Source organism: Mesocricetus auratus, unplaced genomic scaffold, assembly GCF_017639785.1.
Source record: "Mesocricetus auratus isolate SY011 unplaced genomic scaffold, BCM_Maur_2.0 Super-Scaffold_100025, whole genome shotgun sequence".
Classification (NCBI taxonomy): Eukaryota; Metazoa; Chordata; class Mammalia; order Rodentia; family Cricetidae; genus Mesocricetus; species Mesocricetus auratus.
The window spans coordinates 13,114,762-13,126,899 of NW_024429206.1; the positions used below are offsets into that span (position 1 = coordinate 13,114,762).

A 12,138-nucleotide genomic window follows, 5' to 3' on the forward strand; every position below is an offset into this window, starting at 1 on the left:
CTTGTATATGCACACCGGCATACGCTCGAACATGTCCATACCCTGAGACACACACACACACACACACACACACATGCAGCCGCAGGAACCCACAATTACAGACTTGTGTCCCCGCCCCAAGGCCACACAGGGTGTGGATCCACGAGTAGCCACACCCATGGCCACCTCCTGAGGACAGGCACAGACCCTAGAAGCCGTAACTCCTGAACACACGTGCAGACTTCCATCCCATCTCCCATGCAGGTGACTCTCCAAGCCATGACTTGAGGGTAAAAACCAGAGCCACACATGGGCCCCCCCACACACACAGTAGGCAGGACACAGACAGAGGCAGGGACACGGTCTTGAATCTGGCTCAGCCCACACCCTCCTGTACTCACCCTGCCCTCTCGAGAGCCACCAATGTAGCAATGTCCAGTGACAGTCGGAGATGGCAGGGGTGGGCGGCGTGAGCCCCTCCGAGAGCGAGCGGAGCGAGGGCCGTCAGCAGCCTCAGCACATGCAAAGAATGTGCAAAAATAAATGCGAAAGGCTGCTAGCGGCCCTTCCCACAGGACTCGGAGCTGACGCAGGTTCTGCTCCGCAACAAGCATCTTCCTTCTAATTTTAAAGGCAGTGGCATTACCTCCTCGGCTCTCAAGACAGCTAGATGCCGCCCCACCCCCTGCACTGACCACCGGAGTACCGTGTCCCAGACTCCAGCCCTGGGACACACTGGTTGCTAGTTCAACTTACATTGTCCCTGCAGGCCCCACGAAGGTGGCCAGGGTGGCCAGAAGCTCCAAACCTACAATGACACCTCAGCCCTCCCCCAAGCCGTATCTCAGTGAGTTGGATCCCTGTGGCCCAGCCCTGGTTCTCACGTTAGCAACACATACCCAGGCTTTCCATGGCAGGATCTGACAGCGGGGGACAGGATATGAAGTGGGGCTCCATTAGCCGCCCACAAAGCACCTACCCCCACGCCGTCACACCTCACACCTCCCCATAGGGCCCAGCCTGGACCCAGCAACAGCTCCCATGAGAAGGGAGACCACACCGGCCCCGAGTGGATGAGCCCAAGGCAAAGACCCCAAATACTAGCTTAGCCGGGGCTTTGCTCCAGCCCTGGGGGCCCCAGGCCCTCTGGGCTGTGACTCTGCCATAAAGGCCACCCCGGCCTTTGCTTCAGTGGCCTCCTCCCACTGAAACACACTAGGCCACCTCTGAGCCTCCATGTCACTCTGTACCCCAGCTGGGGGCCTGAGGTCCTTGTCCAGCAGGACAGCCTCGCTCCCATCTTCACTGGGACTTATAACACAGACTGCTGTCCCCATCCAGGCAGCCGGCCTCGGACCACCTACCCACAGCTCTTGAGCCTCCCAGCTCCTAGCTCAAGCCGGTTTCCCCCACCTGCCTCATTCTAGGTCTATCCTATCCTGGGACTCCCTGCCGCGAACCACTAGATCTGGGTATTGATGGATACATGAAGAATATGGGCCAATAACAGCCCAGAGCTTAGGTCTTCCTTCCACAGATGCCAGAGAGAACCAGTCAAGACAGACACAACCAAGGACACGCTAAAGGGAGGGAGGCGACACAGGCTTTGGGCTTTTACCTATTCTGCTAAGGGACACCAGGTCAGACCCATACGCGCCTAGTGGGCAACAGAAACACTAGCGGGTGACTCTCTGTGGCTCCGACGGTACTCCGGGACTCTCGGTCTCCAGTCTTAGGACCCTGGACCCGGGCCTGGCCCGCTGCAGCAGCAGCTCCTGCCGGCTCTTCCTGCCCCACAGCCCTGCTCTCCGTGGTGGCATGAGAGCTCTCTGGAAAAAGTCCAGCACACGAGCCACCATGCTGCAGCTCACACCACAGCACAGCTCCCTGGAAGCCCCCTCAGGCCCAACACACGCTCACCCAGACCCCATTGCAAGCTCCCCTGAGCCCCAACAAACTGGCAAAGAGCCTGCCCTATTTCTAGCACACCGTGAAGTTTCTGGGTGTCCATCAGCCCCAACCCTGTGCCTGGACCAGCAGCATGTGGCTCCTGTGGCTGCTTCCAGTCCTGGCCCTGAGTGCGGTCGAGCGTGGTGTCCCTGGCCTGCACTGAGATGGGCGGGCTTCCCCACTATCCCTGTCACAGCAGGCTGTCTTAGTTATCTGGCACCTCCCATGCAGCCTAGACACATTCGTTATTGCTGCCATGATTAATACAATTTTAAAGCTCCCCCACTGCTGCTGGTGCCCTGTGCCTGGCTCCCAGATTAGTTTGTTTTTAATAAACAAAGCCAAAAAGAGAGATCCAAGTGTCTTTGTTTTCTCCCTGGCGCCCCAGGCTGAGGGGGAGGGCTGGGGAGCAGTGTGGGAAGGGGGGGCGGGAAAGGGGGCAGGAGGAGGGTGGGTGGTGAGACAGAGTATCTATGACCCTCGGGCCCAGACCAGAATAATGTGGATCTCACGGCCTAGTCACCCCTGGGGCTCAGGTGGCACCGAGGAGCCCACAGGCTTATCAGGAGAACTCTGCCATGGAAGTCAAGAGAGGTTCTGTGTGAGAAGGCACAAGGGAGGGGCCTGTGGGCAGGAGGCTTCTTTTCAGACTCTCAAGCTATCACATGGGCAGCACCGGCCTGGGTCCTGGCCTCCATCACTCAAGCATGGCGGCCACTGGGAGGGTTGCCCAGGACAGCAGGGGCGGTGGGTAGAGAGCCAAGCGCAGCAGCTACAGAACCCGGCCTTGGTTCAGCTCCTCCTTGCCCATGTAAACGGCTCTGTCTTGGCCCCTATGAGAGGTCACAAGGGCATGGACCAGGCTCCAGGGGCATCGATGCTTGCCCCCTGGGAAATTCCTGCTCTTCCCACTGATGGGGAGCCCAGGAGCACTGGCAATCCTAGGGCTGACAATCCTAGGGCTGGCACTCACTCACAATCCTCTGCATTCAGGGTTAGCCATGCCCCAGGCACTCCCACCTGGACCCAGATGCATCTAAGACCCCACAGGAAGAAATGCAGCCTGACGGGGAGCTGTGCTGAGTCACCTCACTCCCCAGGCCAAACCTGGGGCTAGAGCTCTGACCAAGAATGTTCAGAGTCCACTGGTCCAAAGTTTCTCCGACTGTGGTTTCAAGGTATCAGTAGGGAGCTAGGCATAGCGGTGCACACCTTGAATCCTGACACTCGGGAGGCAGAGGCAGCGGATCCCTGTGAGTCTGGGGCCAGCCTGGTCTGCAGAGTGAGTTCCAGGACAGCCAGAGCCACAATTGTGAGACTTTTTTCTCAGAAAAACAAAAAGATACTGGGGGGGAGTAATAGTGCCCAAACAAAGTAGACAGAAGCCATGAGCTTCCTGGGGCCACAGAGAATAAGTGTGGGACCTCATACAGCATTGGTGAGGCCATGACTTAGAGAACAGCCCGGAACGCTCCTCCCTGGATCCTCTCACTTGCCCCTCATGACAAGCCCAGGTGAAAAGTCAGGGGACACTTTACAAATGAGCAAACAAATGTAAAACAGGTGACTCATGTATCCTTGCCTCCATTTAAAAAACCTAAGACCAAACAACAAAAAACCAAAACCCGTGACGGGTCAGGACACTGACCTGAAGCTGTATGGCATATCACTGACCAGAACTTGATCCCAACTGTCCCTGAGTTTTGTGCTCTTAAACACAGCCATCCTCTTCCCAGGAAAACCAGCAGTGAGTCATTCAACAGAAGCTGTCATGAGAAATGGCAGTGTTGGGGGGTGGGGGGAAGGGGGGAAGACAACAAGGACATGATACAGCCAGGTGATATGGGCCAGAGACAACTTAAGGTGCACCCCACAACTAGCAAACCTGTCCAAACTTCAGGTCTCACAGGCAAGCAGACCCACACCACAGAACCCCATCATACTGTCGTTGCTTTTTTTTTTTTTTTTAACGAGACAGGGTTTCTCTGTATTGTTTTGGAGGCTGTCGGTCCAGCCCGGCCTCGAACTCACAGAGATCCGCCTGCCTCTGCCTCCCGAGTGCTGGGATTGAAGGCGTGCGCCACCACCGCCCGGCTGCTGTCGTTGCTTTAAATGGTGGCACCACCAGGAGCCAGGCCCTGCTGTTAGCCAGAGCAGGAAGAAAAGGCATGCATCTCAGATCCACATTCCAAGGATCCAAGGACCCCTCCTGACTCCAACAATGACCCTCATCTAGACTCCCCAGGCTGGGTGACAGCACAGTGGCCCAGGACCACAGTCTCCTGTTCCTCCCCGTTCCCACAGACCTGGTGATCCCGCCACGGTTGACCTGACACCCCTGTGACACAGAGGGTCAAGACTCCCGAGGTGATGTTACCAGCCACCCAATCCATCAGTGGCCAATACTTACTTAACCCGAAGCCACCCGGGAAGCCCTTCTCCATCCGTCCCCTCCTGGAGGGGCTGTGAGACACAACCCTGCAGACACAGGGTTGGCAGGCACAGGAAACACAGTTCTCAAGCAGCTTGAGGTGAGCATAAAGGCCCAGGCAAGCTCCCGCTTCACCAGGCAGCATTTGGTCTGCACAAAGCAAAACCTCTGTGGCCACAGCCAGAGCGATGATCAGCTGTGGAGTCACTGGGGGAGAATAAGGAAGACCGACATCTCGTGGGAGGCGTCCCTCCGAGTCTTAGGAGGGAAGATGGACAAGTGGCCACTTTGCTCCAAAACTAACCCTAAGGGCGTAGGCATCTGTGCCACAAGTTTCTAGCCCAGGACGCACTTGCTGCCCCTGCCCAGCTAATGACTTCAACATCTTAGGCACTGGGGTTATTTTTATTTTCTCAAAGTGGGATTTTTCCCCCCACTACTTTTAGAAGTGGCAGACGGGGCCTGTCTATTATAAAATATTTGTTGCAAACACACGCGCGCTCACCCCCGCCCCGCGCTCACCACCCCACACACAGTTTCTCATCCGTGTAAAGATCTCAAGGTGTGGTGTGAGGGAGGAACAGGGAGGCTGAGACCTGCCAGAGTGAACTGGAGTTCTTGTCACCTTCCTGAGGCTTGCAGTAGTTCCGCTGCAGGGGAGGGAACCTCATGACCCCCACCGCAGGAGAGGTCACTTTACCGATAGGGAAACTGAGGCACCCCCAGGTGTGCCTGCATTAGAATGGTGGCTCTGCCACTGGCTGGCTGGGTGGCCTTGCGCAGTAGACTTCACCCTGCCTGAGCCTCAGTTACACTATCTGTAAAATGGGGGTGGCAACGGTCTCCCCCTCAACGGACCTCTGCAAAGTCTCAGAATTCTCACTGTGGCTGCTGATGAAGCCCCCCTCCCCATGGACTCCAGGCTCCTTCAGGCTTGGACTTCTCTTGAAGCTCGTGTGGTGCCTGATGCCACACACTCTGGGGATCCACTCTGGCCAGTTCTGTGACTGTGTGGTGGGGATTTTGCTTTTGCTGGCTTCGCTGTAGACTATTTGGAAAACGCGCGGGCATCTCACTCAAGGGGAGTGGGTATCCTTGGGCACAGGAAGGCCCATTGGTAACCTCTGGCCAATGCCCCATCGTGGCGCACAGCCCTGCAGTTGTGGGGACAACAACCCCTGGTCGAGACAAACCCACAGGACCCAGAGTCCCCAATACCCTTTATTCTTCCACTTCAAACTCCAAGCACAGAGAATGCCTTCACCCCAAATGTCTCCTGATGATGCTGGGGTTGGATTGAAGTGTGACCCCCCAAACTCACATCTTCTCAGAACCCCGGGATAAGGCCAGATCTAGGACTTTGGAATCTTCAACGGGTAGATGAAGGTGGCATATAGGGTGACCCCACTCCCATGACTGTCTCCTCCAAGGTGGAAAGAAACAGGCATGAAACTGACAGAGAGGTACCAGGGCGGGCAAAGGCAGGGCAGCCTGGGAAACAGTGCTCTACCCCTCTGGCCAAGGCTGTAGAACAGGGACAACCTCCCTGGAGCCCGCGGAAGGAGTGTGGCCCAACACTGCTCTGCAGCCCGTTGCTTCCTGACCTGGGGGGTGCACACGGTGTTGAGTCCAGCTCCAGCCTGCAGAACACTGCCAACAGTTCTTCTACACGGAGCATGCAGATCCAGCTGTCCAGATCGCTAGAAGGCTCTTGGGAAAAGTCAGCATGGGGCTCTGTATTGGCTGAGGTGGCCCACCTGTACTCTCAATGTCCCTGCTGCTTTTCTCCCTGGACTCAGGTCCCCACAATGGCACCTTGACCTTGGCTAGCTTGGAGCTAGCTGTTGGATCCGGGCCTTCCTGGAAATGAGTGTCTGAGTCAGATCCCTTCCCTGTCACCCTGAGGTGTGACTACCTCCCCTGCAACCTGAACAAAAAGGCCAAATGGGGTCAGCTGCCTGCCCCCGGACTCCTGTCACCTCCCAAGGTGACTATGCCCACTCCCTCTGTGTGTGTGTGTGGGTGTGGGTGTGGGTGTGTGCGTGTGCACGCGCTCACGTCAGAGGACAGCCTCTGGTATCATCTTCAGGAATGATACCCCTCCTTTGGGATAAGCCTAGAGCTCACTGCTTCAACTACACTGACTGATCAAAGAACCCAGGGATTCTCAAGCTCCGCTCTCCAGCACTGGGGTTACAGGTGCGTGCCCTACCACACGATGCAATAGAGATCTGAACTCAAGTCCTCACTCTGACTCAGTGCCTCACCCGCCCTCCACGTGCTTTCTTCTTTAACGGATTCATCCCTCCTCAAAGAGGAGGCTGCTCAGGGGTCAATGCCTAGGGCCTCAGCCGGGTGACCTACAGGTGAGATCTCAGTTCTAGAATTGCCTACAGAGCTGGGATGGGGGACTCCAAGAATACAGTGAGACAAACCAAACAGTCACTATTGTAGCATCCCAGAGAGCTGGAGCTAGGAGAGGACAGCCCCAGCTCCTCTCCCATGCCTCAGTTTCCCCACCTATAGATAAGCATACCAACATCCAACAAAGTACAGCAGCATCCTTGTGTGAGGTGAGGGGGAATGGGCAGGATAGAGAGCCGCTCCCTGGGGACCTGCCACCCTCGAAGCCCAGGACTTCTGACTCAGGCCTGGGTTAGTTTCCTTTTCACCGAGTGCAGGCTGCAGTCTTCAGACAAGCCCTTTAAGTACTGTTTCCTCTCCTGACACATGGTGACATCGCCATCTCCTTCACACAGCTGTCGGAGACGCCAATGACCAACATGGCAGCCGGGACATGGGCCCAGAACACACACGCTTCCTCCCTGCTCCAGCTTCTCCAGCTTCTTCTTTGCAAGGTCACGGAATCCTTGAGGGGCCTGGTGGCCCAGGCCTGTGATTCTAGTGCTTGGGGTGTAGAGGCAGGAGGGTCAGGAGTTCGCGGTCATCCTATGCTACCTAGGGAGCTCAAGGCCAGCCTGGGCTACATGTCCCCTTACTTCTCCCCCCCCCCAAAAGAAGCCATCCAGTTACAGGGGTCAGTTCATCCCACATAATTCCTTGTGGTCTCTTCCATGTTCACACACTAACATTTCACCCTTGTTTAGCAATGAACAGCATACTCCACTGTGGACATAGTCACTCAGTTCAACTGAAGACTTACACAGATGAACCACAGTCTAATCACAGGTCCATGTAGATGCGCCACTGTCTAGCCAAGAGCTCACAAGGCCTCATATGGGCATACCACAATCTAGCTAAGGGCTCATGTAATTATACCGCAATCTAACCGTGAACACACATGTGTATACCACAGTCTAACCATGGGCTCACATGGGGATATCTCAGTCTAGCCAAGGGCTCACATGTGCACACTAGAGTCTAACCATGGGCTCACATGTGTATACCACAGTCTAACCATGGGCTCATAGGCATACCACAGTCTAACCATGGAAGAACATGTGCATACCACAGTCTAACCATGGAAGAACATGTGCATACCACAGTCTAAACATGGGCTCACATGTGCACACTAGAGTCTAACCATGGGCTCACATGTGCATACCACAGTCTAACCATGGGCTCATAGGCATACCACAGTCTAACCATGGGCTCATAGGCATACCACAGTCTAACCATGGACTCACATGTGCATACCACAGTCTAGCCATGGGCTCACATGTGCATACCACAGTCTAACCATGGAAGCACACAGGCAAATTGCAGTGTAACTAAAAACTCACTTGGGCATACCATAGTCTAGTTCATTTGGGATTACCATAACTAACCATGGGCTCCCATGGGTGTACCACAAGTCTAGACAAAAGTGCACGTGGGTATATCACAGTCTAGTTAAAGGTGCTCACGAGCATACCACAGACCACGGGTTTGTGTAGATTTACCATAGTTTAACCACCAGCTCACATGAGCATACCATAAAATAACCATGGGCTCACTGAAGACCAGCTGGTTGGTTTTCTATCTCAGGCTCTGGTGTATAAAGCTGCAGAGGACAGGTTTGTGCCAACTGAAGTTCCCATTTCTCTGAAATACTGCCCTTGGTTCTTAGGCCCCCTCCAGGCATGTTTGTTCTTAATACTCATTAACAAACAAACTAACTAACTAAGCTCCAACTATGCTCATGTACTGCTCTAGGTGAAGGGATGTCAAATCCACACGTCCCTCCACGTGTTACCTTTGCTAACACAGAATCCAATCACTGGGTGGATAGCATGTGGAAAGGCCCATTAGCACCAAGGCATGCCGGCCAGAGAAAGCCGTGTGTGCCTTCTCCAGAGGAGCAATGCCCTGTCCAGCTCAACCCTGTCACCCGCAGCAGTGGCAAGAAAAACTTCACAGCGTACCATTTCACCAGTTTTGAAGCCCCAGCGTTACATCCAGGTACCAACAGGCAACTTCCCTGTGTCCCCATCATGCCAAGAGCTTCACATGCAGGGTCACTTCTGACCCTCACAACCCAAGTCCCCCCCCCAAAGAGAACAGCACCACCCCCATTCCACAGAAGATGATACAAAGGGTCCCAGGGGACAAGGGATGGGTCACATATGCTGTTGGGTGGGGCAGAGCCAGGCTCTGAAGCTTCAAGGACAGAGGGCAGCGACTGGAACAGAGCCCTCCTCCTCCCTGGCCCCCACTCCTCCACCTGTAATGTCAAGTGTCTTTCTCTCTCCACTCTACAGGCTTCATTAAAAGCCCCGGGCAGTGACTGCTCCCAATATCAATCAGACAGCTCCTCATTAACTATGAAAGATCTAATGTTGATCACCTCAATCAATATGTTCCAGGCTCTCATCAGTAAAAGAAAGAAATCATCAGGTCAGCCCAACCTGCTCCCTTTGATCAAAACGTTTCCCCCGCTGGACGCACCCCAGGCCACTCGGACCCAGGCATCAGTGGCCTCTGCACTTCACCCGTCCATGGAACCAACATGGCCTTTAGCCCCTGATCTCAAGGCTAGACTGTGGCAAGTAGGGGATATGTAGCTTGACACACGGCCAAGGTTTCCGGCAGCAATGGGATGCATGCCCTTCCTTAACAACAGGACTCAGCGGCTGGTGGAAGTGGCCATCCCCTGGGCCATTGCTCTGTGTCCTCAGCTGGCCACCATGCTGTTTCAAGGACCTGGAATTAGGCTGCAGGCCAGATGCCTCTGCAGCCTGACACCACGCTGCTGGTCCCTGTGCTCACACCGCCCACACACCTTCCAGCCAACACTGGGCTCAGGGAAGGTTCTCCGGCGGCCATCACCAGCGGGAAATCCACTCAGTTCCAACTGGAAGGGGAGGGGAGGGCAGAGAACAAGCTCTCTCCACTCCGTGTGTTAAGGAAACTCTAACCTCAAATAAACGACCCGGCACCTGGTGAAGAGGGAGCCACATGTTGGGGAAAGAAGAAAGGGTGTGGTGTGGACAGAATACAGACAGGACGTGTCTCAGCTAAAGTGGTCAGGGACCGGACTCTCGGGGAAGTGGGAACTGAAGGGACCAGCTAGGAGGAGGCAATCTGGGGACAGTGACGGCATATGCAAAGGTCCTGGGGCACAAACCAGCCCAGGCTATGCCCAAACTGAAAGCATGCGAGGTGTGTCTTCCCCTTTAACCGCTTCACCCTTTTCCTGGCTTCCTAATGCTCTCCAAACCTCGTAAACACCTTCCCTCTGTAGAGAAGGCTCCAGCAGCCTTTTCAACCCTCACCTAGATTCCTCTGCATGCTCCACACCTGGCCTGGTAGCTGTCTAACAACAAGCTCCTGGGGAGGTGCCTGAGGTGACCTCTGCCCATCACTGTGGTGTCAAGATTCCCATGTGGCAGGTCCCAGGCTACCTCTGTGATGAACAAGAAACAGGGAGGAGATGTGAGGGGAATAGCCCTGGTTTATTCATCCCTTCTTTGGGGACTTCATTTTTATTTGTGGGGGACACCTTCAAATGCTACCTCTCAGCTAGGAAGCAAAAAGAGAAAGGCATCGTGAATTCCCAAGTGCCCTTCAAGGGCGTGTCCAGTGATCTCACTTCCTCCCACCAGGCCGCCCCCCCCAAACGCTGCCTCAGGCTGGGGACAGAGCCTTTAACAGGAGGGAGTCTAGAGGACGTTCCTGTCCCCCGAAGGCCAGCTCCAGTGTGTAGGGAAGCTTGCTGTGCGCTGGTGCAGGGTCTAATAACGCAGTTCTCAACCTGTGGGTCATGACGGGGGGGGGGGGGGTGTCAAATGGGTTCACATGACCTTTTCTCAGGGATCGAATATCAGACATCCCGCATATCAGATTTTCACGCTACAATTCATAACAGCAGCAAAATTACAGTTATGATGTAGCAACAAAATAATGGTATGGTTGGGGTCAGCACAACATGAGGAACTGTATTAAAGGGTCACAGCGTTAGGAAGGCTGAGGACCACTGGCATAATCCCCAAAGGGGCTAAGGACACAACACCATGGGTAAAGTGTCTGTCACACAAGCATGGGGACCTGAGCTCCATCCCCAGCACCTGCGTGAGAAGCCAGACGTGGTGATGCATGTGTCATCACAGTGCTGGCGACACAGGACAAGTGGACCTCTGCGGTGCCATGGCCAGTCACCTTGGCCAAACTGGCAAGCCTGGGGTTTGGCAAGAGATCCTGTCTCAAAAATAAATAAATAAAAAGGCGGAGAACAATTGAGGAAGACAGCTGGCTTTGACCTCTGCCTTCCACGTGAATGTGTACACATACACACGTGCACATAAACACACACACAACGACTCAAAGTTAGTAGGATGGTTACGCACGCACGCACGCACTAAGAGAACAAGGGGGTTGCGGTCAGGCTGGCGCTGTGGGAGAGGGAACGGAGGGGTGAGTGGGGAGGGAGTCAAGCCCCAGGCCTTGGTGACTGAGGGTTTCTTCATATTTCTCCCTGCCCTGATGGAAGGCCCTGGAAGGTTTCTGAGCAAAGAGACTGTATATCTTAGGGGACCCGGTAGAAAGAAGACCAGGGGGTCAGAAGCTGAGAGTGCTGGCGACTGTCCAAGTCACCCCAGTGCTGGGAAAGGGTAGGACAGAAACGGAGGAGCCGCCCTGGGTAAGAACCATCACCCTGGGTAAGAACCATCACCCTGGGTAAGAACCATCACCCTGGGTAAGAACCATCACCCTGGGTAAGAACCATCACCCTGGGTAAGAACCATCAGGCCTTGGGAGCAACCAAGGCTTGTGGGGATGCCAGCTGGGCTCCCAGGAGCCCCCAGCCCCAGCACTCAGCAGGGTGAGCCCCCTGCAGAAGGGACCCCAGGTTGGCTGGGTGAGAACCGGGCACCATGGGCCACACGCCAACATCGCGCACGCCTGACTCATTCCCCCAGGAGGCACAGCAGCGAAGCCCGAAGGGCCCCTCACCCTGGCCTGCTTTTAAAATAGAAGCTTCCTGTGAAACTGCAAATAATCCATCGCCCAGAGTCCTTAAAGCGTTCACAGGTATTTAAAATGCTATACAATCAAGTTCGCAAAAAATATAAAGTGTAAGCGCTAAGCTACTTTAATGCCCTAATTAAAACAGACTGTTTCTGCCGGGGCCCCTGTTTACTATTTCCATAATAGCCCCTGGCCTGTTCGCAGGGAAAAAGGGAAAGAAATCCTTTTTAAACTGGCCTTAAAAAAAGGGAGGGAAAAAAAAAAGAAAAAGAAAAAGTGCTCTCTCTGGCAATCTCTCAACACATTGACAGGTTGTGAACTCTGGCGAGTGCATGCAGACCCTCTGTCCCCTGGTGGCCCAGGGTTCCCTC

At 54.7% G+C, this 12,138-nt stretch overlaps 1 protein-coding gene across 5 annotated transcripts in view; it reads right to left on the minus strand.

Moving 5' to 3' along the window:
* Cux2 (cut like homeobox 2) overlaps positions 1-12,138 on the minus strand; it is a 185,823-nt gene that overhangs the window by 139,859 nt on the left and 33,826 nt on the right. For 4 of the 5 annotated variants that reach the window (XM_040731233.1, XM_040731234.1, XM_040731235.1 and 1 more), the window contains exon 1: positions 381-629. The exons of the other annotated variant lie outside the window; for it this stretch is intronic. In XM_040731233.1, coding sequence (XP_040587167.1) covers positions 381-593 — 213 coding nt within the window. In that variant the 5' untranslated portion in view covers positions 594-629. Of the gene's footprint in view, positions 1-380; positions 630-12,138 lie in introns of those variants that run through there. 5 annotated transcript variants of the gene reach the window in all.